General features: G+C 40.5%; 1 protein-coding gene across 4 annotated transcripts in view; it reads left to right on the top strand.

The window, feature by feature from the left end:
• LOC148026178 (ATP-dependent DNA helicase Q-like 2) overlaps positions 1-27,056 on the top strand; it is a 133,729-nt gene that overhangs the window by 48,569 nt on the left and 58,104 nt on the right. For 3 of the 4 annotated variants that reach the window (XR_015693196.1, XM_087693461.1, XM_087693462.1), the window contains exons 3-5: positions 15,424-15,570; positions 15,749-15,964; positions 19,835-19,939. Coding sequence is in view for 3 of the 4 variants with exons in the window: in XM_087693461.1 (XP_087549587.1) it covers positions 15,424-15,570; positions 15,749-15,964; positions 19,835-19,939 (468 nt within the window). In the remaining variant the exon portion in view is untranslated. The remainder of the gene's footprint in view (positions 1-15,423; positions 15,571-15,748; positions 15,965-19,834; positions 19,940-27,056) is intronic. The other variant, XM_087693463.1, reaches the window with a different exon arrangement.

Genomic DNA, 27,056 nt, shown 5'->3' with positions numbered 1-27,056 from the left:
ATGTAGAATGCTGGCAGCTTGCATGGAAAACAGGGTGTGGGCATGGATAGGCTGGTGCTCATGTGGGCAGGATGATGGCTGATGTGTGGATCATGTGAGATCTAGACTGGTTCCCTTTGGCCACCTTTTTATAGAGTTTGGGCAATGGTTGCCCATTGAGAACTTTTTGTAGTTAATTAAAATTTCCCCTGTTTGGGACCGTATTCTGTGGAATAAAATTGGCCATTAATTTGTCATTAGCTAACATTTTTTGTGGGTTAATTTAGCCTTCCTTAACAGGCCTTGTGTCGCTTGACTATCTAGACCATAATACCCACTTTGCATAGCCGCCTACCTTGTTGATACTCTCTTGCATCCTGATGTATGTGGTTGTGGGCAGTACGATGACTCCCATTTATATTCTCTCACCTTAGGCAACAAGCTTCCTTGACATTGATATGCCTTTCTATGTAACATGATGTTTCCCCTTTTGAAGGTCTCTTCAAATATCCCTGCAATAATTATCTTCCTATCTAAATATATGGTCCATTTCCTTTTAGTCATGTGTCTAGTATCCGTGACATACATGTCTGTTGTGTGCTACTTGGATTGGAGTGAGATTGCTCTGTAGATATATTTGCCGAGAGCTGTCCTTTTTGCGATGTCCTTATCTTCACGATGAGCGCCCTCTTTCTTATGCTGTCTTCACTCCATGTACTCAACATCACATATTGACCATAACCCTTTCTTGTACAGTGGGTTTTGGCATCCTCTCTTGGTGACTTCTTTTCAAAGCTATGATCATGTCTCTTCACAAATTTTAAAGCCGACTTAAGGAGTCCTTGATCTACAATTTGACAGAATCCTAGATTACAACCGTTTGCGGTTGACACATGCTAGAATGCCTGGTATAGTGAAATACTATCTTGGACAACATGCCACTTCAGAAAATCCATCCACACCAATAAGAGACTCTATCAATTTCAAATTCAGATAGAGACAGCTTCAATTTTTATAAAGGGGAAAGGATTTAACATGGATGTTATCAAGACTGTATGTCTATTGCCAAGTTGATTGATTGTGTTGCACTTAGTCATTTTTTATATTGCAGATGTACAGTTTCATTGTTATTTTAAAATGAGCTATTCTGTTGGACCTTGTCATTGTTAATATTGCAGATATACAGTTTCGTTGTTTTTTCAAAATGAGCTATGTATGCTTAGAATTTTCAAGATTGAATTCAAATTCAAATCAGATGCAGAGCATTGACTCAGATAGAAATTTGTCAGAACCAGAATGGGCACCTAGAATAGGTCAAACATGTATCTGGAAGTTACATTTTGAGGTGCTTCTAATTGAAAAATAGCAACTGACTGCACATCCAAACTTGGTTCAAAAGCAGCTATAGCATAACTGGATGGATTAGAAAATATCTTAGCACCCCATAATATGTTTTCCAATCACCAACATAAGCAGAGATGCTTGCATAAATGTGCCAGTATTTGTTATGTGTTGGCTGGACAGTGTTTGAGGCTTATCAGTGTGCTTTAAATGTCCCAATGCTCGCATAAATGTGCCAGTCTTTGTTATGTGTATATTGGACAATGCTTGAGGCTCACTAGTGTCTGCTGGACGACCTTATTATAGCCTTGGCATGGTGTGTCGTCACTGTTCCATTTTAGCTTGTTTGGACTTATCAGAGGCCCTTTCTAATTGATTGCGACAGTTTTAGGAGCAAATAATATCAATTCTTGGACAACCATCCCTCTATTAGTATCGAGTTACAACTCTCTTGGGTACTTTTTGTTGAGCTAAAACTGCATTAGCCTGATTTAAACAGCCCCAAAACACACTTAATTAATGAAGAAACCTTCTTATTAAAAAAAAAGAAACGTGGTCCTAGAGAGTTACCAAACCCTGATTTGGGTATCCCAAACTTTCTATAAATAGGCATGCAGCCCACACTCTCCCCAATCTTGTTTTTGTAAGTTTCAGGCTCTCTAGCTTTGCTGTCCACACCGCGTTCACGGAGGACATCTCTTCTGGAGCTGCCCATTGCTGTCTACATTAGTTTGGCACCTGTTTCTAGTCTCGATTGCACAATTTACATTGATTTTTGTTGCGTTTGCTAATCAGCCACATGTCTATAGCTGGCAAACTTGCCAAACGATGCATCAGGGACGTCCCTCTTTGGAACATGTACACGTGTATACTTGTATAGATGAAGTTTGGCTGCCCCATCTCAGCACCCTCTCACTCTCCCTCTCCCTCTCTAGCATCAGAGAGTCGTGAGGGATGACTACATCACCTAGACTAGAAAGCAGTAGAGGAAGGGGCAACATACTGCTGCATTTTCAGGCCCCAGTTGCTCACCTGCAGATTTTCTCTCTTCTCCAGCTGTCGCCATCATCCTGCAACTTGTGTTTGCTGTTTTCTCTCTCCTGCAGCCTGTGTTTGCTTCTCTCTCCTCATTTGCGTTTTTAGTCTTTCTCTCTCCTGCACTGCCGTCTGCATTAGATCCAGCTTTCCTTGGCTGCGGTTGTTGGTGTTTGATATTTGGAGGCTGCCTTGTTGCGATTCGGGATGTGTTTGAAGTACGACACACCCTCGAGCTCATTACCCTTGCCCAGATCCTTGAGATACAGGAGTTCGAGGTATAGTATTCATTTACTACATAGTGTGTTTGCTGCATGAGCATTGTAGATTCAATAATCATATCACTTAATTCATTCTCTGTGTTCATTGTCTCTGAGTTACTCTAACCCTAACCATGTTCTTCTATTAGTCTGTGCTTTGTCGTACGGTGTTATTTGTGTTTTTGTGTTAGGGTATTTTCTTCACAACATGCAACTCTATGCATCAATGTGGATGCCAAACGGTAGCAAGGGGATGAGAGAATGAGGAGTGTTGGCTGATCACAAAGGAATCAGGATCAATGATGGATAATGAGATTGGGAGGACAAGCCACCTATATATAAGCAAAAAAAAGGCAAAACCTTGAATATAGTAAAACCCCTAAAAATAGCCAAAAGTGCCCAAAAAGAAATGCACTAATGTGCCCTCCATCTAAAGTGTTTAAAACACATTAAATGATAGATAAATACAATGTCAGAGCTCCTAATGTCCTTGTCTTACTTAGATTGACGTTCACATGCAAGAGACGACTGTACGAGACACACATGGCTACTAACATGAATCTTGCAAACACCCAGAAAAGTTGCATTTTGACTGTCAACAGCATTGAAATAGGAGGAAGTTATCAGAAATGGATGTGGTGATGGAAATGTGGAAAACTGTTGTAATAGGCTATTGAACACAAGAGACAAATGTGAGATGGAGGCAAGATCAAAGCTCAGCGCAGAAATCAGTAGACAGTGTGAGAGTGAAGCATGACACCCAATACAATAGACTGAAGAGTGTTAGCTGAAAGTACAAGGTACAACCCTTAAACCTTAGGGTTGTAGGGGGTGTTCATACCCGAACACGATAAGTGCCCGTAAGTGTGTGTCATAAGTACATACGAAATAATACCATAAGTCAGGGGGGCAAAACCTCTCCTACCGAGAGTAAAAATGTCCTAGTGTCCTATTGATCACCGACACTCCTATGTGAGCGTAGGCGTAAGTGAGGCGTGAGTAAAATACTCAACAACAAAGGAAAGAGAAAGAGAAAGAGAAACATTGCAAAAGAAAAGAACACTGCGCAAAGAGCTTAGAAGCAAAGAGATACTTGGATAATGGAATCCATATACCAAGATATGAGACAATAGAAAACCAATGTGAGTCATTGGCTATGAAGGCATTGGCATCTGTTTCTTTCTCTCCACCAGAACTTGTCACATGATGAATGATAGATGATGCGTAATGACTGTGGAGGACCCTGAGTAAATAGGCAAAAAATAATGCCATAAATGGCAGCAGGTCGGCTAGTAGTAAATGCTATAAACATGATCAAAATGGCAAATAAAAAATGCCTAAAATATATAGAATGTACCCAGCCCTCTGTGGTATGCATAGACTTAGCCATGAAGTGAGATATCTGGTAACACCCTCTCTCAGATCATGGGTGATCTGATACAATACAATATACAATGATAATATCCCATCATAGTACATACAACAAGGACCACTAGAGTAGAACCATGGATACCCAAGCAGTGGGTGCGCAAGCCACCACCAAGGTGCTGTTAAGAATGTCTCGTAGTAGCATACAAGACCAACTTGTTGAAAATGCCTTTGAACATATGTGACCACGCCTTTGGCCAGACCGCTAAGTGTCTCCTCATGTGAGCTCGGGCTAGGAGCCAATCCCCCTCTCTATCAAATATCCAACTCATCATGAATCTGGATGTCAATCCGAGCTCAAGGGTTTGAACTTGCCACACTTCGGTTGATATGTGAGGAAAACCCCTCTCGGGAATGTGTGCACCTGTATACCTATATAGATGAGGCTCTCCAACCCCATCGCACCAACCCCTCACACTCTTTCTCTAGCACGGGAGAGTTGTGAGGGATGACCGTATCATCTCTACTAGCAACCTAGAAGGGAGGCCCCTACAACCATTGTCAGGTCCACATAGCTGGAGCCTAAACCTAGACTTGGAGATAAGGAAGACTCACTGAGAGAGTCCTCACCCTTCGTCACTGTTTGCTCCTGCTGTAAAGTTGCTAATGTCCGGCAGTCCTTGCTGAGGTGTCCCTTCTTGCCACAATAATAGCAGGGAGACTTCTTCTTCCTTTGTATGGCACCCCTCTCTGAAATTGGAGCATCTAAGCACAAAGAGAGAGCATCCTCACAGAAACCTGAAGTTGAACACAGTAAGTCTCCGACATAACACTCGTGGATGAGTAAATAATGCTTGCATGTTGCCTATCGAGAGATGCTGGAGGAGCCATGAGGAGGGAGATAAAGTATGCCAAAAATACAGACTCACAAGGATTGCACGAGCTCAAAGTAGTAAAGAAAACACACAGAGAAAAGATCAACAAGAACTAGCATATAGTGATGAGAACATGACTACACAGAAGAAAAAAAGTAAAATGCAGGTGGATTAGAAAAATTGCAAGCATCAGACACCAAAATGCTGTCGTGGAAGGGTCAAGAATAGGTCCCTACCCTTGAAAAAGGCGCCCGAAAGCTGAAAATGCAAATGGCTGTCTGCAAAATGCAGATGAAACATGCTGAAAGTGATCAGAAGATGGTCGCCCAAGCTGTAAATCAGGCACAAAAGTCAAAAGCAAGTCAAATCAGTAGACAAAAAGCCAAAACTCAGACCTGAAACAGTATAAAACAGCAATAAGAACAATGATCATTCAATCGAATACCATGTTAGAAGTGGATGTAGTGATGGAAACGTGGAAAATTGTTGTAATAGACTGCTGAACACCAAAGACAAAGGAAAGAGAAAGAGAAACACTGCAAAAGAAAAGAACATTGCACAAAGAACTTAGAAGCGAAGAGATACTTAGGAAATGGAATCTATAAACCAAGATATGAGACAGTATAGAATCAATGTGAGTCACCGACTGTGAAGGCATTGGCATTTGCTCCTCTCCCTTTACTAGAACTTGTCAGATGATGCATGATGACTATATGGAATTTCCATAGGGCATCATAGTCAACACAATATTGCGCATTGCTGTTCAACCATTCCATATGCTCAATATATGTTGAAAATTACCAGCCAACATAACATAACATAAGACTCACAAAGAATCTAAAAAACATTGCCATATTATCATGTGACATGTCCATTTCTCATGAGCTCAACTCATGTGGCAAAACCAAACCATAGCATAGCATAACCAAGCATAAACCATGGCTAAAACATCAATGGCATCATAACATATGTTGTTGTCCATGGAACTATATGTAAACCATTGAAAATTGAGCATAATCTGATAATAAACTGATCACTTACTGATCTGAGAACTGATCACAAACTGTTGCAAATGTGACCCCAAACTGATCACAAATTCATTGCGAAAGCTGACTAGCAATCAATGCAAAAACTGATCCAAAAAGTGACCATAAACGGTTCTCAAGTTGATCAAAAATTGAGCTGAAACTGATCAGAATTTTTGTCTCAAAATTGAGGCAAAATTCATGCTGAATTGATCATAAGATGATGCAAAAGTATAGTTCCAGTGCTCGGGTGTAACTCATGCTCATCTGTATACATCTCACAGTGACTAGTACACTAGGTAGTGATCTCATGGCAAACATACTGTCAACGCAGTACCTTGGATGCATGTTGAATACATCCGATATCCACTACATACGAGAGCTGTCCATTACTGAGGAGCGGAGATGCTAGCTCCCTCACAAGCATTAGGTAATACTTTGGACCTTTGCTCTGCTGAACGTGATTGAGCCTGAACTAAAGTTGGCTCTAATTGGAAAGCATCAAGGTAAAGCTGCAACAACTGAGGATGGTCTGCTAAGTCATCCTCCTCCATCCATTTGGGATCCATTGGTGAATAATTCTGAAACTTCACGAAGTACCTTTTGGAACCCTTATGTTTGACATTTCTTTTCTTATGTGCCAAAAGTTACTTAGGTATCGAAATCTCATCTAGCTTCTCAACCTCAGGCTGAATTTCAGTAGACATATCCTCTGGCACATCACCATGAAAAGGCCTCAACAAACTGATATGAAAGGCATTGTGTATCCGCCAATGTGGAGGTAATTTCAGCTGATATGCCACATCGTTGATCTTCTCCAATACTTGAAATGGCCCATAGTATCTCATAGACAGCTTTGGATACAATCGCTCTTTGCCCTTCATCTTTATCAGCCATGCCTTTTCAAATTGTAGCAATACATAATCTCCCTCTGCAAAGTGCAAAGCACGTCTATGACAATCAGCTGCTCTCTTAGTAAGCTGAAAGATGATTTTTCATTACTTTGGAAATAGCAGAAGTAGATACAATAGGGACAGATTCCCCTTTCAATTTTACATCCAAACTATGAACTTTGCCTCTATGGAAGAGGGTCACAATCTTATTATGAGAATCAACACTGCATGCACACGATGACACCAAGGCATACCAAGCAAGACATCACATCCTTCCAATGGAGCAATAAAGAACTCTTCGTTGTCCACATAACTTTGAATGTGCAAACGAAGCTTTCCAATGATAGGAGTGACCAGCTCTGCTTGTCCCTTGCATGCCATACCAATCTCACCCATGGGCCCCATCTCATCCTCTTTGATGCCTAGACGGTCAGCCATATCAAGAGAGATGAAATTTGACCATGCCCCTAGATCAAGAAAAATCAATGCATGCTGATCTCTGATTTTGCCCCATGTCCTGCAAAGTTCAGTAATATCTTGATTAGGCTAATTTGCCACTACATCAAGCACTAAACCAGCAGTGGTTTTGCCTTTCTTTCCCTTATTATCATCCTTTTCAGCTTGCTGTTTATTAGAACAGCTGCGTGCCATATGCCTTTCCTGTTCACAAATATAGCATTTATTTGCAGCCATCAGCTCCCTACGTCGTGCCAATGTTTTCGAGCCCTTTTTCTGTTATTTTGGCCTCTTTTCAGGCTGATTTTCAGATCTGCCCCTTTTCTTAGCCTTAAACAACTTTTTATTCGGCTTCTCTCCACTCTCTAGGAAGCCCGAATCCTTCCCACGCAGCAAAGCATCGGTTGTAGCAGCAGTCTCTATAAGGTGAGACATGCTAGACACAGTGGATTTAATGCAAAAATTCCTGATTCCTTTGGGTAGCTCACAAACATATTTTTCCACTTGCTCATGAAGGGGTACGGGGCGATAAGAAGTAATAGGCAGCAATGTATCCCAAAACTTCTTATTATATTGCTCCCAGTTCTTGCAATCTTTGGAATTCAACTAATTCCAAGCTGTCATAATGTCTACTTCAAAGGTACTTGTCAACCAATTTGAAGCAAACATTTGCTTGAACTAGACCCAAGTGGTAGGTGACTTCCCTTGAATAAGAACTGTAGACCACCACTGCAATGCATTTCCCTTAAAAAATGTGGCCGCCTCGTGTATCTTAGATGCCTCTGTGAAGTTGCCTTCAAAATAGGATGCAACAAACTGTTGAATAAAAACAAGTGCTTTTAGCCTATCTTGTGCACCACTGAAAGGCTCAAACTTCACGCTTTTGCCATCTTCATCGTAGTCCTTCGGGGGACCTATGGGAGTCAAGTTATCGTAAATGGGCTGTTGCACAAAGGGTGCATTGGCTGTATTTGCATAAAAACTAGCACTATCTGAAGTACCTACATGACCAACACCAAATCCTTGTGCTCCAACAGTCCCTGAGGATGCCAACACATATCCATATGGCCCACTTTGTACCCCAGGTATCATGCCTATGCTGCCATACATGGGATTGGACATTCCACTTGCATTACCCGGATACATCGGGTGTTGTGAGCCATGCATTGGCTGCTGCATACCATAGGGATTTGTGCCATACATTCCCATGTGGTGCCTGTCCAATCATAGCATGAAAAATGGTACCACCACCAAAGTATCCTTGCTGTCCCATGCTTGCATATGCATAATTTCCTTGCTTCCCATGAATTGGCAGTACCAAGTTGGCTATGCATTTGTACTTGCTGCCCGACTGATACCAATTGTTTGTGCTCATTAGGCATTTTGGGCTCTTCTAAAGAAGGCCTAGGCATTTCCTTCAGTTCTTGTGGCTGTCTCGAAGTAGAAGGTGTCTTCTTCTCTTTACCTTTGCTATCCTTCTTTGGGGCATTCAAGAATCGAGTAAACTGGGGATCCTTTGCCAATTCCGCAAAAAGATTTGCTGCTGTACGCATTTGACTCTCTAAGCTATCATCAAATTCTTCAGCCCCTTGCTGGTCATCGGACTCTTTATGCATTGAAGTGCCAACATTTGGGATATTTCCCACATTTTCAGCATGCTGTCCATGCTGAGAACCATGCCCAACATCAGTCATTGTATTTCCCCCTTCACCACGTGATTGACCAAGGAGTAATGCATCCTCTCCACTTGATCCCATATCACCATGTGAAGACATGCTTGCTGTAATTCACTGTTGAGAACAATTTCAGCAGTAATGCAATAGTCCCAAGTTGCAATCAAGTACCAGGGGCCCACCAATTCAAAGGATTTGATGGTATCCTAGCAATGAAACCATGAAACCAGCCTTCCTTCCGTGGATGGGTGGTAAATCCTTGATTACAACTTAATTACAACAGTAAACAATTAATGCAAATCTGAAAATACAAATTTACCTACTGATCTTGGACAATGCACACCCAATTGGCCCCAAAATTGGTGCCGCTTTCGGTATCTCTTTAGCTTTATTGAAGAAAAAGTTGATTTACAATGGGATTCTCCCGATCCTCTTAGCAATCCAAACTCCCCTTGCTATCCAAAGTGACAAACAAGTCTTCAATCTATTTTGCCCCTTGATTCGGGCACTTGATTGGCCTTCACCCACTTCATAGACGATGGAAATGCCCCAAATTCAATGGCTGGCTAGTCCTCCATCTGAATTTAGCTGAAATTCACCTTCAGTCCTAAAAAATCCAAGTCTTGGAGCTTTCAATTTTTGGCACGCTTCTCGAGGTTGTTGCTAAACCCTAATTTCTACCCTAAATTAGGGTTTACAGCAGAGAAATCTGCAATTTCTCAGTCTCCAAGGGTCCAAATATTGAGATCTTCGGAGCAAGGATGTGAAATGGTTGGGAGATAAGAGAGAAAGCTATAGAGAGAGAAAATTCAGAGTTTCTTCGCAAAGAACTGAAGAAAATATGTCATTTTACTGCTGCTACCCTGTCTCAACAGTTTGTAGATGCAAATAATTGAAGAAAATCAGTCATTTATTATTGCTACATAGTCTCGACAGCCTGTAGATGCTCTCACTTGCTGTTGATTGGTCTTCTTTAGCCTCTGGCTGTCTCAGAAGGTCCTCCAATGGCTGTAAATCAGACCAACAACATCTTCTCTCTCTCTCTCTCTCTCTCTCTCTCTCTTTTGCAGGTTGAATATACAAAAAATGCCTCTCCAGTCTCTAAAGACGTTTTTCAGTCTTGCATGGGTATTTTTGACAAGTGGTAGCCTTTCCAAATGGTTTTTCCAGCATTATCCATAATTAAATATTAATTTTTAGTCTTTAAATATTGAAAATCAATCAAATAATTATTTCGGTGCCCTGAAAAATAATCTGATTGGCCAATAATTAAATTGGATAGGCATCTTCCACTCTCGAGTGTATCTGCACCATCTTTGACCATCAGATTGACGTTAGATACCATTAAACGCCACTTCTATAGTGTTACCAAAACTGACACTTATGGCCAAATGAATGACCTAGGCCAACAATTGGGACCAGATACCACCAAGTACCTGTGCAACAATAACTTATAGAAACTTTTTCCTTTGACATCCTGTGATTTCCTTGGGTCTCGGGCTCGTAAATTTTCTTTAATTCCGATTACACCTCACATGTGTAACATTTACTTAACCATGTGATTAACAATTAATCCACATATTTAGTGAGGTTTCAAAATTACATGTCCTCATGACACCAACTCTCTCTAGCATGCACTGACTGAACAATGAACTGACATATCTGCTAATAGAAGCCAACTACAATCAAGATGTAGATGTGCCGCTTGCACGAAAAAGATTGTTGAGTATACCCAGAAGATGTTGTCTACAGTCAAGGATTGTTGCTAGGCACAAACAATCATTGGGAAGTAGGAAAATGCCATGGGGATGTGAAATTTTAAGATGCTTTAATCTTGCCTATGACATTTGTTTAAGTTATTAATTAAATGTGCAATGTTGTTTAGCACATATGATGCACATGGGAGTTCTTTCATGGTAACAGGCCAAGGACCTCGAGAATGCAATAGATATCAAAGACAAAAGTTATGATAAGTTATGTCTGACAGGTACTAGGTGGTACTTGATGTTAGATTTTGGCCTAGACCAATTTATTGGCCACGAATATCAGTGGTGGTGACATTAGAGTCTAGGTATTAATTAATTAATTAATGTTGATCTAATGGTCAATAACTACTCAAGGATTCTTGGAAGACAAATTGGCAAGTGGAATTAAATTTTTAAGTACTAGAATAATTGTTAAATTAATTTTTAAAATAATATTTTAAAAATTAATTTAATAATTTGGATAATGTTGCAAAATGGGATTAAAAGGTTGCCACTTGGTAAAACTTGTTCGTGCAAATGGGAAAAACGTTTTTAGGGGTAGAAAAAGTCTATTCTAGCCATTATGAGAGAGAAAAAGGCTATTAGAGAGCAGGGAGATTCTGGTGATGTGATTTGCAGCCGCTAGGAATCAATGCTATAGCTTGTGACAACAATTTGGAGTCCTCAGTAGCCCATTCCATGGCTGTTTGAAGAGGACAATAGTAGCCTTTGAGTGTTATTCCATAGCTGTTTGAAGAGGACAATAGTAGCCTTTGTGCGTTTCTCGCGATGAAACTGTGAAATTTATCTCTCTCTCATTCTCGAACCATCTCTGAAGTTATCTCAGTATTTTCCAGTAGTTTGAGCCATCATAGGAGGAGATTTCAGTCAATCTTTGTTGTAAGCCCTAATTTATAGTAGAAATTAGGGTTTGACAATCGCCGCGTGATGCATGCTCAGAATTGAGGGAATAGGACTTGAATTCCAATAGCTGAAATTGAGGAATTTCAAGGAAATTTAAGAGGCTAGCTAGGTAGTATGAGATTTGGGGTTGAATTTGTCTTTAAGGAGCAAGGTAAAGGCCAATTCCCAAGCAAACCAAGGGACAAATTGGTTTGGAGGCTTGGTGGTCAATTTTGACAGCAAGAGACAATTGGGTTAGTGGAGGAGCTTAGAGGATCTTAGTTGTACTCCTTCCATTTGCAATAGAAGATAAAGAACTACTGCAAGGGGTGCCAATTCTGGGGCCAACATGGTGTCCAATGTCTAAGATTAAAGTGGTAAAGCATACATTTCAATTTATGTGAATTTTATACTTGTTGTAATTAGTGTTAAATTAGGTTATTTACTACCCTATCTGAGAAAGAAGGTTAGTTTCATGGTTTCATTGTTGAGATACCATTAATTCTCTTGAATTGTTGGGCTTGAGGCACTTGATTGAAGGTCAAAAGCAATGCTTTAGTCTTGAAATTGTATTTAGCTAAGCATTACAGCAAGAATGTCTACAGATTGTGAGATGAGATCAAGCAAGGATGATGCCTCTCGATTTGATAATTCACAAATTGTTGGGGAAAATGCAATGCCCAATCTTGGATAAGGCAGGCAACATGGACAACTAGTTGATAATGTTGGTTTAGACCAAAATGTGGGTCCTTCCTAGGCCTTCAGAAGCTGATGACCTGCAAGAGTAAGAGGAATTTGATGACCATTTTAAAGATGCAGCTGATTACAACAGTTAAAATGTTTGTGGAATTGACAAATTATCCTTAGTTCATGTACAGAATCCCTTAAAGGAGGGTGGTAAAGGCAAGACGAGGAAATTGTCTTCAAGAAACAATTAGAATATTTGTGGAATTGGCAAATTATCCTTTGTTCATATACTTTTTGAATCCCTTAAAGGAGGGTGGTAAAGGCAATACGAGGAAATTGTCTTTAAGATGTTCAGGATAGCAAGATGCACCGAAGGAAGAGCCAATACATCAGCACGATGTTCCAAATGTGAGCAGTGAGCATAAGCAAATGATGCTCCACCGAGCCTAGGAAAGTGGCTCCAGATACCACACTTCAGACCAAGGGTCTCTAGGCCTTTTTTTTCCAAAAAAAAAGAAACTTGGATTCTTGGCCATCTAACGAGTGGGTGTGTAAAGTTTCATTGCATTCTGATAAAAGGTTATGGATTTACAATCACACAATGGACAGTGCATATGAAGTTGCATTAAATCGGTTTTGGGATTTAAACGGGTTAAAAGTTCATTCTTCGTCTCATTTTCACATATTTCTTTCTTTGCTTTCTCCATTCTCACACCCCCAATCTCTGTCTTTCTCCATCTTTCCCTCCTCGAGCTTGTATGGCACGCACCAAGACAACATGCCACCGTTTTGGCCATGGGAAGGAGCAATTGGTGCATAGCAAGGCCAACTTGAAAGTGCCAATCCAATGCTTTTTGGATAGTAGGGTATGTATGTAATGATGGGTTAGCCATGATAATGTATCTGGGTATGGTTGGTAATATGTATAATCCCATGTATAACAATGTTGGCATGATGTCGTGGCACAAAGTGTCAAGTTTGGCAATGTGTGTATGTAGTTCACTGTGGTTGTACCTCATGCTATTAATGCTAGTCATGTAGATGCTTTGTATAGCGTTGGTCATGAGGAAAAATATAGCTAGTAATGCATGCAATATATAGGAAGATGTATCTTGGTATGATTGGTAGTATGCAAATTCCCATGGATAGTCATATTGCACTAGTCCAAAGTATGTAAACAAGAATGTTTCGTGATGCATGTGGTGCTCCTAGCATGTCAAGTACACATAAGGGGCTAGTCAACTGGATGGAATGTTGCATATTAGTTAAGTTGGAATTATAGCAATGTGAAAGTATAAAGTATTGCAATGTTGAAGGGGAAGAAATGCTTACAACCTAGTGAAGGTTTTAAGGCAAGTAAAGCTAGAGGTAAAGTTTCCTTATGCTTCTTGATGAAGCTTTAGCATTGTTTCACCAATAGATGCAAAGTGGATGGAAGAGGATGAGTTGGCAGACCATTGTCAGTTGTTGCAGCTTTACCTCGATGCCTTTCAGTTACAACCGACTTCAGTTCGGGCTTGGTCAGGTTCAACAGAGCAGGGATGTGGAGTATAACTTGATGCTCAAGGGAGAGGTAGCACTTCCACTCCTCCTATTGTGGACAACTCTTGTATGTAGTGGATCTCGGATGTATTCAGCATGCATTCAAGGTATTGTGTTGATAGTATGTTTGCCATGGGGTCACTACTCTGTGTACTAGTCATGTGAAATGTAGGCAGATGAGTGTGGTTTTGCCATGGTTCTAAGACTATTCTTTTGCATGAGTGTGGGATCAGTTCATGGGCACGAGTGTCTGCCTTAGTTTTAGATAAAATTCTGATAAGTTTCAACTCAGTTTTTGATCAGAGTGAGAACTCTTTATGGTCATTTTTGGGATAAGTTTTGCACGAGTTTTTTTGCATCAATTGGTGGTCAGTTTTTGCAATCAGTTTGTGATCAGTTTGGGATCACATTTGCAGCAGTTTGTGATCAATTCTTAGATCAGCAAGTGGTCAATTTACGATCAGATTATGCTTAGTTTTCAATGGTTTACAGCTGGTTCCATGGACAAAAGCATGTGAGTAAATGCCATTGGGAGTTTCAGCCATGGTTTATGTTGAAAATATGCTTTATTGTGGTTTTGAAGTCAGCTCTAGCAATAGTTCTAGAGTGATTTTTAGTTTTATGTTATGTATATGCTCGTTGGAAATTTTCAGCAGGTTTGGAGCATATGACATGGTTGGACAACAGAGGCCAATGTTGTGACTGTGATGCCTTACGGAAATTCTAGTGCAATACGCTTTTCCTTTGGCACAATGTAGTGCAATCAAGAATGATTGTAGGGGTCTGCCATGACGACGTGAAATTTTAAGATGCTTTAATCTCGTCGATAACATTTGATTAAGTTATTAATCAAATGTGCAAGGTTCTTTAGCACATGTGATGCACATGGTAGTTATTTCATGGTAATAGGCCAAGGATCCCGAAGATGCAATGGGTGTCAAAGGTAAAAGTTGTGATAAGTTATGTCAGATAGGTACTAGGTGATACTCAATGTCAGATTTTAGCCTAGACCAATTTATTGGCCGTAGATAGGCACTAGCAGGAGGTGTAAATCGACTAACAAACATAGGGAAAGGGTCTAAAATAGGAGAAACACATACTAAAATGCTAGAACTCCCATGTCTCCATCAGAACAGATAGGAGCTCACAACCGGGAGATGACAGGACTGACAACACTAAAAGTGGTAGGCTAATTGGATGTGAATATTTTGAACTTCAAAATAAAATGCATGTTTCTATGTGTTTTTAATGAGAAAGTGACACGAGTTTTTTCCCTTGTTAAACTAAAGTAACCATACCTTTTTTAACATTTAGTGGTGTTTTGTTGATGATTTTCAAGTATATAGGATCTTTAGTACTCATTATATTGACCAAGTGTTGATCAGAAAGTGATAGACATAACCATTCGGGAGGGTTCTACCCGTTTCATTTCCCATCCCCTCTCTTGGTGTTCATGATCAGCTGCATTTGATGTGAATACAGAAGGTTTAGTTTTTGTCTTCAGAGCTTCAAGATAGGCAGTCAGGGTCAAGTATACATAAAAGTAAGAAGAGTATGCCTGCAAGCAACAGTATAATAGCAGTAGTCTGTATATTGCAGATGACAAGATACTCTGTAACTGTGTTGTATGTTTAATCACAGATAGTGAATGCAATCATGAGTGGGAGGGATGTTGTAGTCATTATGGCTGCGGGAGGTGGCAAGAGCCTTTGTTATCAACTTCCTGCAGTTCTCCGCCCAGGCATCACACTTATCATTAGCCCATTACTTTCACTTATTCAAGACCAGGTACATTTATTTTACAAAGTCATGGGTTATTCCTGTATATATGTTGCTTCAAAGCTTAAGCACAATAAGGATCCAAATTTTATTTACAAGCAGTCCCCAATTGAAAGACCTTATATTTCTTAAGCTTTGTATTAGCAACAGTGAAAGTTGAACTTATAACACACCACCTTTTCATCAGATAATGGGCCTCAACAGTCTAGGCATTTTGGCAGCATCATTGACTTCAGTCACTTCAAAAGATGAAGAGAAGACAGTTTATACATATCTTGAGAAAGGAGAGGGGCAGCTGAAAGTTTTGTATGTGACTCCAGAAAAGATTTCCAAAAGCAAGCGCTTCATGTCAAAGTTGGAAAAATGCAACCATGCTGGTCGACTCTCGCTTATAGCTATTGATGTAATTTTCAAAAGTTACAAGAACTTTGATGTTTAACATAGGGGAACATGATAATTGAGTTTGTAAGCATCATTTTTGGCTCTACTATTCATTGCGTGTCTAATGAATTCAGTACTGTTTATTAAAGTGAGCAGTATCAAGCTACCAAATGCAAGAATTGGAATGAAAGGGCAAGCTGTCAAGCAAGGCTAAATTAGGACAAAAACAATAGTAATTAAGAAAATTCATGGTCAAATATATTCCTTGGAGAACAGTCCCAAAAAGGGCCAAAATTCAATGGGCTTTAAGAATTTCTTAGGGGGAGCCATACACCTGCCCAAACTCTATAATAGGGGCATTCATACTTAATCCCAACATATCCCATAATTCATCTCCACCCTACTATGTAACAAGGACCAGCCTCCATATCAGTCCAGCTGCTGCCACAACCTGTCTTAAAAGCTTGGTGACTAATCCTGCGGCTACCACAACTTTTCTTGGGCAGCATTATCTACATTGGGCTACTGCTCTACCAGTCTTCATGCTACTGCTCCAGCCTGAGATGCATCATCTGCTGTCTCCTCCAATGTCAGCATTTTCAGCCACCTGGAACTGCTTCTACCTGAAACAGTGCATCCTGCACCAAGGATCCAGCTCATACTGCACCTGCTTATTGCCAAAATGCAACTTGTACTGCCTTTACAGCCGCTACCTGCTAAAACACAAATGCTTGTTCTTCATGGCTACCCAAATGAAGATTATACCTCACAGTCTAGTATCCCTACCTAGAGTGCTAGTTAGCAGCCCACATTTGAGATCCATATAAGTGATGATACACTTCCCCCCTATTATTTATGGTGTCATTCAACTCCACCTATAATAACACACAACCTTGACACCTTTTTTAGCATCCCTAAGCCCTATGTGATACTACTTCCGCAGTCCACTCCATCAAGAGATAGAGGATGTAAGGCACTAGTCTCTCCATATCTCCACGGACATTGGATACCCAAAAAACCCCTTGTTGTACAACAATCAGCAAGCGATTTTGGCCAGTTGCCCCTTGATTTTCACCTAGGACTTGCACTAATGGAACCACCAACTAGCCAATCTTACCCCAATTCACAACGGATGAGCTGGCATCTGAAATCCTTGACAATGCCTTGAATTTCAGGTGCTGATTTCAGTGTATGATACCCTTGTTTGATGGCATGGGTCCCAAGGTGGCTGTTAAAGCCTAATTTTTATCGAAATTTAGGGTTTACAATAGAATTCTCATTGCTATCCACCAAATCTGGTTGAGATCTTCTGAGAATGACTGAGAAATGCTGAGAATGAGTGAGCACAAGCTAGAGAAGGTGAGGTGAGAGAATGCTGAGATGAGAAAGAAATTAGAGAATCTTCATAGGAAATGCCTTCAATTTGATTGCTACCTTGATCAAACTGCACTAAATGCAATCACCTGCTCTCCAAAGCCACATAAATGCTGTCACCTAATTAGCCAAGCTGTCGCTGACCCTTGGCAAGAGTTCTCTCTATGAAGAAATGCTCTAAACACAGAAAACACAAAACCAATTGTATGACAAAGCACAGATTGATAAACACAAAACATAGTTAGGGTTAGGGTTAGGGTAACTCAAAAATAGTGAACACAATGAATAATGAAGTAAATGAATATTTAATATACAACGCTCATGCAGCAAACACTCTATGTAGTCAATACTAAACCTCGAACTCTCGTATCTCTAGGATTAGGGTAGAGGTTATGAGCTGAAGAGTGTGTCATACTTCGAATGCGTCCCGAATTGCAGCAAGGCAGCCTCCAACAAGTATCGAACACTAGCAAATGCAGATAAGGAAGGTTGGATCTAAAGTAGACGGTAGTGCAACAGAGAGAAAGACTAAAAACGCAAGTACTTCAGAAGAGAGAAAAACTGGATGACAATTGTTAGATGCAAATGGAGCAAATAGAGAAGAGAAAAAATTAGGATGGTAGGCAAAAATAGTAAACACAACCTGGGGACGAGAGAGAATGTCAAGGTGGCAGCTCTAGACTGATAGTGACAGCACCAAATGATGACATCAGTAGGAAATGCAGCAATCTGTGTGTAGGCGACAACTCTAGGGTACCAGACGATAGCTCTGGGATGGAGGCAAAGGTTGGAATTAGGCTACCAAATGGTAGTAGATGACCGGGGGAAGTTTTGATCATAATAATCTCCTCTGCGAATGGGGTGTGGCCAGTAGGAAAACTCATCCATGAACTCATCTTAGCATACCAACAATGTGTGTCACCCTCTATATCACAACCTGTCTAAAGGAAGTTAATGCTAGCCATTGGTATCTATCTTGAGGGAGCTCTTATATTTGTATATGTAAGTCACAGCTTAGAGTAGGGCTCCAGCTAGCATAGCCACCACCCCCATTTGCACTCTGATAATCTCGTATGTGGTTGAACTCTTTGCTCGTCTTATACATGACATAATCATGACTAGTAGTCTCTTTATATCTCCCATCCATCATAAAACTCCCTCTCTTATCCATCTTGATCTATAAATGGGTAGGGAGCGATCCATTTCTTGGTAGACCTTGTGACATGCCCTTCTTGGTTACACTAGGAGGTTAAGGAGGAGGATACATATGAGTAGCATTAGAGGATGCTAGCTGCTACCCAATATTGGGTTGGAGATGGTATTTCTTTGCCTTCTTCAATCGACTTTTGAAGGAGGTTGAATGATAACATTAGACCTAAGAAGAGTTCATTCTTCTTGTGGCTAGTAGCACATAGGAGTTTAGCAATTGGCACGTGGCTTGGCCATGGAGATAGACAACCTATGGAATTGCCCTCAGACCTAGGAGGTTTGGAGGAGAGCCCTTAGGATCGTGTTCTATGGTACAACGGAGACTGTCAGAGTGGCTTGGGGGATGGTAGCTTGTTGTTTACGGACATAGGCCCAACATGTAGATACAAGAATCATAGGAGAGTCACATCTTTCTCATTGCTGGCTAGCACATCAGCTTTATTCTTGCATGAGACTTCTCACATTTAGAGTGGAGTGAGAGGCATTGTCACAGATGGGAGCTGATTTCTATTCATTTGGACAGTGAGATGTACTCATGCCATTGATTTACATGACATTCCTACATACACTCTCTCTAGGATGTGGAACAAGATTACTCGGGCACTCCACAGGAGGAGACTGCAGGTTGACTTTGAGCAGATGAGGAGGAGAAATGTCTTAATTTGTACTTGGGATCCTGACACCTTTTTCATTTGGACTCATGTTTGGTTTGGAATTACAGCCCGCTGGACTGGCTATTTACTCAGTTTTGTATTAGACTTCCTTAATCTTGTTGATGTATTGTTGAAGTTCTTTTCAGGGCTTGTTTTGTATTGTTACCTCTGGAAAGTTTTCATGAGTTTATTAAGATTCTTCTCTTCTTTGGAAATTTGGATGAATTACTATTTCCTTGAGTAATAAGAAATCAAAGAATGTGTAGTTTGATTGCGTCTTAATTTTTAACTCAGCTGTCTAGTGTCTTTATTTTATGGCAATTGTCTAACTTTCACAAAAATGCTTAGTTATAACTTTGTAAAGGCTTGTTGCTAAGTACTGAGCAGAAGGAACATGTTACGACTTCTCACACATCACAAATCTTTGCTTATAAATTTGAAAAGGCTTGCAACTAAGTAATTGGCACTGTTCAGCAGAAAGACCATGTTATGACTTCACACGTTATGAATCTTGTTTCCTTATCTTTTAACCTGTTTAGATCTCAATATGCATTGCACTTTCATAATACTACTGGAATAAGCGATAAATAACCATGCACTGTGAGCTGCTTCATTACTGATGCTGATTTTACTCCCATGATGTTTTCTCTTTTCAGGAGGCCCATTGTTGCAGTCAGTGGGGTCATGATTTTCGTCCAGACTATAAGAACTTAGGCATTTTGAAGAAACAATTTCCTAAAGTGCCTATGATTGCTTTGACTGTAAGTACTACAAGATCAACACAATGACATTCAGTTGGATTTAGGTTTTGCTTCTGTATTTCTTTTCCTTTGGTGTTTTGATCTGGCTAGCAGTCAATTGAATTATTAGACTTTGGTGTTGAATAAATATTTCTTTTCCTTTGGTGTTGAATAAATATTTCAATCTGGCTAGCAGTAAATCAAATTGTTAGACTTCGGGAGAAAATGAAATCTTACCTTAGTAAGCTTCTGTAATCAACACACGTTCTCCATGTTGAGCACCAGGAAATATATCAATGTGGTGATCTATTATTGTCTACTTTGGAGGTAAGGCTTCTCAAAAACCTGAGAAGACCAGGAGTCTTGTTGAGAAAATACATGTGCCTACCCCAATCAATGCATACATTGGATCATTTTGACATTCATGTCTAACATTGAGTCTACGTGCTTAAGGTGCATAATTGGTAAAGAGTATCTTATAGCCTTCAATCTTGATTGCTGATAGCTCCACCTTACCATTCCAAAACTACTGAGGAGCAGCTAGGCCCATCTCATGGGTGTTGCTACTAGGATTCATTTGGAGACCCAGTTTTTGCACAAGTTTATAAATCACTAAGCATTTTGGATCCTAAAGGATGTGTATTTTGTGCCCTTCCCCTTCTCTATAAACTCGGAAAATATCATCATGAAGGCCAAAAAATCAATTCTGGAAACATAGCCGCAACAAGTTCTACGGTAAGAAAGAAGATTTTTGGAAATATGTGCTTCAGATTATTGATGTTCTTGTTTACTTTGGTATCAATAAGATCCCTTTACCTTTCGGGCCTTTGTAGCAGCCAAGGAGATATTTTGCAGAGAAGTAGGTGGAACGTGCCTTCATTAATTGGCTCAAGTCCTATGGACTTTGGGTATGGAACAGTAGGCAGCCAGAATGGCAACCACATGAGGATTTCACCCACATTCCCCATGGGACCTTGGTGAGATATCTTGGATACCATGTGGCCTCTTTGGCATGTGTGGCTCAACTACGCCACCTACTTCAGATTTTGTGGTGCAGCTTAGATGGGTCTTGCTAAGGTGGCTTGGGAGAGCATCATTTGTCATTGCTTTGAGGGGGGCCCGACGGATCATTGATTCAGAGTACCAAAGTCCCTGTATAGGGAGTTGGTGATCTAGGGCTCACTCCAGGTGGGTATGCATGGAAAGTCCTCTACAAGGGCTTTTAAGAGTGTAGACCTCGTTAGGTGGTGAGTGGAGATTGTCTTTGAGATGGATTTCCACTATAGCACTAACTCATTACTTAGGTCATCCTTTCTTTGTAGCATGCTATGGGTCTTGTAGAGCTTGTCCAACAAAACATAGAGTGTTCCAATGAATATACACCTTACATCCTTGAATGTGAATAGCCCCTGCTTTCAGTGGGGATAAGGTCCCAGGAAGCTGATTTTCTTGAAGGAGCTGCAGCCAGCCCTTGCTAAATGTATCAACGTTCTTCTTCTTGAGGAGCATAAGCCCTTCCTCTTCTAAGCTAACAGAGTTGGAAAGGTGCTTCTAGGAGGTTCTCATACCTACTAGGAGTAGTCTATTGAAACCCATGGTAGGAGTGGAGGACTATGGTCTTTGATTGGTGTCATAAGGACATGTATTTTTGAAACCTCACTTAACATGTGGATTAATTTTTAATTGCATGGCTAAGTAAATGTTGCATATATGAGGTGTAACCGGGGTTAGAGTAAATTTACGAGCTCGGAACATGAGGAAACCATGGGATGTCAAACAAAAAAGTTGCTATAAGTTATGTTGCATAGGTACTTGGTGATATCTAGTGCTAGTTGTTGGCCTAGGTCATTCATTTGGCCATAAGTGTCAGTTGGTGATACTAGAGAAGTGGCGTTTAATGGAACCTAACAACAATCTCACGGTCAAAGATGCCACAGAGATACTTGGGAATGGAAGTTGCCTAGCCTATTTAATTATTGGCTAGTGAGATTATTTTTCTAGGCACCGAAATAATTATTAAATTAATTTTTAATATTTAAAGATTAAAAATTAATATTTAATTATGGATAATACTGAAAAAACTTTTTGGGAAGGTTGCTACTTGGCAAAAATGCCCATGGAAGACTAAAAAACGTCTTTAAAGCTTGCAAGAGAGAGGAGATGCTACTGGTCTTATTTGCAGCCATTCGAGGACCTTCTGAGTTAGCTAGGGTAGGATAAGACCAATCTGTGGTAGACAATAGCATCTATAAGCTGTTGAGATAGGGTAACAGTAATAAATGATTGATTTTCTTCAGTTCTTCACGAAGAAAGTGTGAAATTTCTCTCTCCCTATCATTCTTTCTCATCTTCCAGCCTTTCTACAGCTTACTCTGAAGATTATAGCATTGAGCTTACTAGAGGCTGAGAAATTTCAAATTTCTTTGTTGTAAATTCCAATTTGTAGTAGAAATCACGATTTAACAGCAGCCTTGGGAAGCATATAAAAAATTGGAAGCTCCAAGACTTGGATTTAATAGACTGAAGTTGTTTTTAATCAAATTCAAGTGGAGGGGCTAGAAATCAATGAATTTGGGGCATTTTCCATTTCCATTAAAGCAGATGAAGGCTAATTGATTGCCCGAATTAAGGGATAAATTAGATTGGTCATTTTGGACAGCAAGGGGAGTTGGAATACCAAAAGGGATTGGTAAAATCCCATTGTACATCAACTTCTTCTTTAATTAAGTTATAGAAATACTAAAAGGGGCACCAGTTTTTGGGTCCAACAGGATGTCCATTGTCCTAGATTGTGAGTTAATTTGTATTTCTCAGTTTTATAATAAATGTTGCTACTATAACTAACTTATAATCAGGGAATTACCACCCATCCATGGAAGGAAGGCTGGTTTCATGGTTCCTTTGCCCGGATACCATCAAATTCTTTGAATTGGTGGGCCTATAGCACTTGATTGCAACTTGGGACTATTGCATTAGTGCTGAAATTGCTCTCAGCAGTGAATTAGAGGAAGCAGGTCTTCACATGGTGATATGGGATGAAGTGGAGAGGATACATCACTCCTTGATCAGCCACGTAGTGAAGGGTAAAATGTAATATCCGATATTGGGCATGACTCTCAACATGGACAGCAAGCAAAAAATATGGGAAATGACCCAAATGTTGGCACTTCAATGCATAAAGAGGTTGATGACTAGCAAGGGGCTGAAGAATTCGATGATAGCTTTAAGGATTGAATGTATACAACAACAAATCTTTTTGCTGAATTGGCAAAGGATCCCCAATTTTCTCAATTCGTGAATGCCTTAGGGAAGGATAGCAAAGGCAAAGAGAAGAAGACACCTATTACAGCTTTGGGACAGCCACAACAACCGAAGGAAATGACTAAGCCTTCTTTGGAAGAGCCCAAAATGCGTGATAAGCACAAGCAGTTGGTACCCATGGGGCAGCAAGTGCAAATGCATGGCCAACTTGGTAGTGCCATTCTATGGGAACATGGGCAGCAAGGTAATTAAGCACATGCAAGCATGAGACAACAAGGATACTTTGGTGGTGTTACCATTTTTCATGCTATGGTTGGACAGGCACGGCATACAGGAATGTGTGGCTCAAATCCCTATGGTATGCAGCAGCCAATGCATGGCTCACAACACCCAATGTATCTGGGTAATGCAAGTGGAATGCCTAATCCCATGTATGGCAGCATAGGCATGATGCCTGGGGCACAAAGCAGGCCATATGGATAAAGTGTATTTGTGGTTTGCCAAAGGGTATTTGGGATTTTTGCATTAAGTTTACTGTTTCTAGCATATCTCAGCTTATAAAAACTACCACTACAATTGACACATTGCTGCGTGGAAAAGATGCAAGATTCCAAGATAGTGATGCCAAGCTTGTCACTAAGGCCAAGGTTGAGAAAAAGGGTAAATCTCAAAATAGAGCCAAAAATTAGAGCAGATTTTTGCACACAAAGAGCGGAAGATCAGGGGTAAGGATTCCAGAAGGTACTTGGTGAAGTTTCACAATTATTCACCAATGGATACCAAATGGATGGAGGAGGATGACTTGGTAGACCATCCTTAGTTGTTGTAGCTTTACCTTGATGCTTTCTAGTTAGAGCCGACTTTAGTTTGCGGACTCAATTAGGTTTAGCAAAGTAAGGGTCCAGAGTGTTACCTGATGCTTGTGAGGGAGCTAGCACCTCTGTTCCTTAGTGATGGATAACTCTAGATTTATCATAGTATCCCGAAACGGCGTTTTGGGGCTTCTTCTTCTTATTTTTCTTGTTTTTGTTCTTATTTTTCTTGTTCTTATTCTTCTTCCCATAATCCATTATCTAAAGGCTAATCATCATATCATGACGCCGGATTCATATTGGAGGCACGTTACTCCAATCAAGGGATACGAGGGCTTTGACGGATCAAAGAAGTGCAACTATTGTGGATTGGAGAAATCGGGGAGCGTAACGTGTGTGAAAGACCACTTGACACTTGTTCCCAACAAAGACATCGAGCCTTGCGCAAATGTGCCGACAGAAGTAACGGTAAGTTTCCATCTTTGGCATCGAAAGCGTATGGATATTGAGCTAGAAGAGGATGAATCCTCTCATCCAATACCACATTGGGCTAATGAAGCACAAGTGGGGCAAGGAGAGGCTAGTGGGCCTAGTGGCGCTAGCTAAATTGGAGATGCTAGTGGCCCATAAAAAAGAAGTGCATCCATATCCGTATTGGTTTCAAGTGCAAAAAGGACCCTGTCGCCATCTTCTAGTGGTGGTGGGCAAAAGGGCTCCTTGCATGGTGCAAGTGTCCATGCAGGACTTCAGAGGTAGGCAATTGTGGAGGCAACTAGAGAATGATGTAAGTAATTGCAAGATGTATGAGTTATATCATTCCATGCAAATATGAAATTTCAAGACCATAGGCCTTTTGCCTTTATGCAATTATAGGATCTATAGTGATCTTTCTTTTCCTTGCCTTATGCAACATTGATTGACATTCAGAGCTATTCTTATAAACCCTACGTTTTATGCATCGAATTCAAGCTTTTAGTATTTTAATGAATATGCATCCCTTCCCAATTTCGAACTTTAATAAAAGAACTCTATGCATGGATGCACCATTCTTTCATGACCAGATGCCAATGAGTACATCATTGATTTAATCCTTCTTTTATCGCTTATCTCAACCTAGAAATGTAGCTATCAAAGCATGCAAATTGCATAAAATATGTTTCATTGTCAAAGTTCGTGCAACTATTTAGACATCATTTAATGATCGTTTACAATTACCACATGCTTATTTATTCGTTGTGCTATCCCTTTCAATGTGGCCACTACACATCAATGGAAGAAGACAATGAGGGTAGTGAGCCATATACGGTGTGAGTGGAAAGGCCCATCCACGGATGCATTATGCACATGGGAGCTTCGAAAGGAGAAAGCATCGATAGAGGCTCACTTGGAGTACAATGTTTTAGTGTCTTTATGTAAAGGCACCATGTGTAAAGAAATACTCTGACACAGAAACACGAATAACAATCGTACGACAAAGCACAGACTGATAAAAGAACTCAGTTAGGGTTAGGGTAACTCAGAGACAATGAACATAGAAAATAACTGAAGTGATATAACTGCTGAATATACAATGCTCATGTAGCAAACACACCATGTAGTGAATGAATACTGAATCTCGAACTCGTGTATCTCAAGGATCAGGGCAGGGGTAATGAGCTGGAGAGTATGTCGTACTCTGAACGTATCCTGAATCGCAGAAAGACTAAAAACATAGGTAGGACACTCTACAGGAGAGAGAGATACTGAAAACGTAGGTAGGACAGTCTGTAGGAGAGAGAAAGCTGCCAAATGTAGGTTGGACAGCCTGGTGACAATTGGAGGAGAGAGAAAACTGCCAAACGCAGGCTGTAGATGACGTGGCAAGCAGTACGACAGCAGGTCTGTGTAAGAATAGCAGGATGTCTGCAGGAGAGAGAAAGCTATCAAATGTAGGTTGGACAGTCTGGCGACAGCTAAAGGAGAGAGAAAACTGCCAAACGCAGGCTGCAGATGACGTGGCAGGTAGCACGGCAGTAGATCTGTGCAAGAATAGCAGTCGCCTGACTAAAATCAGCTCCAAACTCGCAAAGATTGAGGATGGCTCCCAAGTGGAAAATGACATGCGTGGATGGAAACCCCATAACGAGCAATGAAGCCTCGGGCGAGGACATCATTGTCCATCCAATTGTGGTATCGATTGTAAGTAATGTATTTCCAAAATGATAAATGCTTGCTTTGATTCACGCGTAAGATGCATTAGACCTGAGTTAAGCTGCATGGGAAGGGATTATTGAAAAGGGTAAGTTTATCGCAACATTTGAAAGATGGGAGGGCTGGAAATCAGGCGCCAACTGATGTAGACAGCAATGGACAGCTTCGGCTGGATGTCCTTCGCAAACGGGGTGTCAACAGCAAGCTGAAACATCTGAAATCTACAAAAACAAGATTATTAGCTGAATGGAGAGCAATATACGTATTTATAAAAAGTTTAGGCCCTCCCAAGTGGATTTATGCTTATGGGACACAGAAACTCTCTAAGATCGTGTTTCTTTTAAATAAACAAGGTTTCTTCATTAATTAAGCAAGTTTTGGGGGTTGTTTAAGTAAAGCTAATGCATTTTTAGCTCAACACCATGTTCATTAAGGCCATTGATGTCTTTGCCTCAGGTCTTACCATCACAATGACTTTCATTTGAAAGCACATGTGACGGTTCATCATGGACGTGGGAGTTCAAAATATGGTGTAGGTGGTGACAGATAATGGAAGCAATTGTGTGTCTATTAGACGTATGCTTGAGGAGGAGTTTCTTAGCATAATATAGACTCCATGTGCATCCCATTACCTTGACTTGTTTATTGAAGATGTTTGATAAATATCTTGGGTGGATGACGTGAAGAAGAGGCCATCCGTCATAAGCATGCTTTGCGCCAATAGCACACTTGAGCTATTGAAGCCCTCTACTACTAGATTTGCTTATATGTTTATTGTATTGGAGAGATTGATATGGGTCTGTCCAAATTTGATATGGACCATTGCATGGCAGGAATGGCTTACATGGAGTGAGAGAGTCTCCAAAGGCTCTTGC

This window comes from Lygodium microphyllum, chromosome 14, assembly GCF_053477565.2.
Source record: "Lygodium microphyllum isolate KBCC chromosome 14, Lygodium_microphyllum_v1.1.10, whole genome shotgun sequence".
In the NCBI taxonomy this organism is placed as follows: domain Eukaryota; kingdom Viridiplantae; phylum Streptophyta; class Polypodiopsida; order Schizaeales; family Lygodiaceae; genus Lygodium; species Lygodium microphyllum.
The sequence above is the reverse complement of the archived record's forward strand: the minus strand, read 5'-3'. Positions and strand labels throughout refer to the sequence as shown.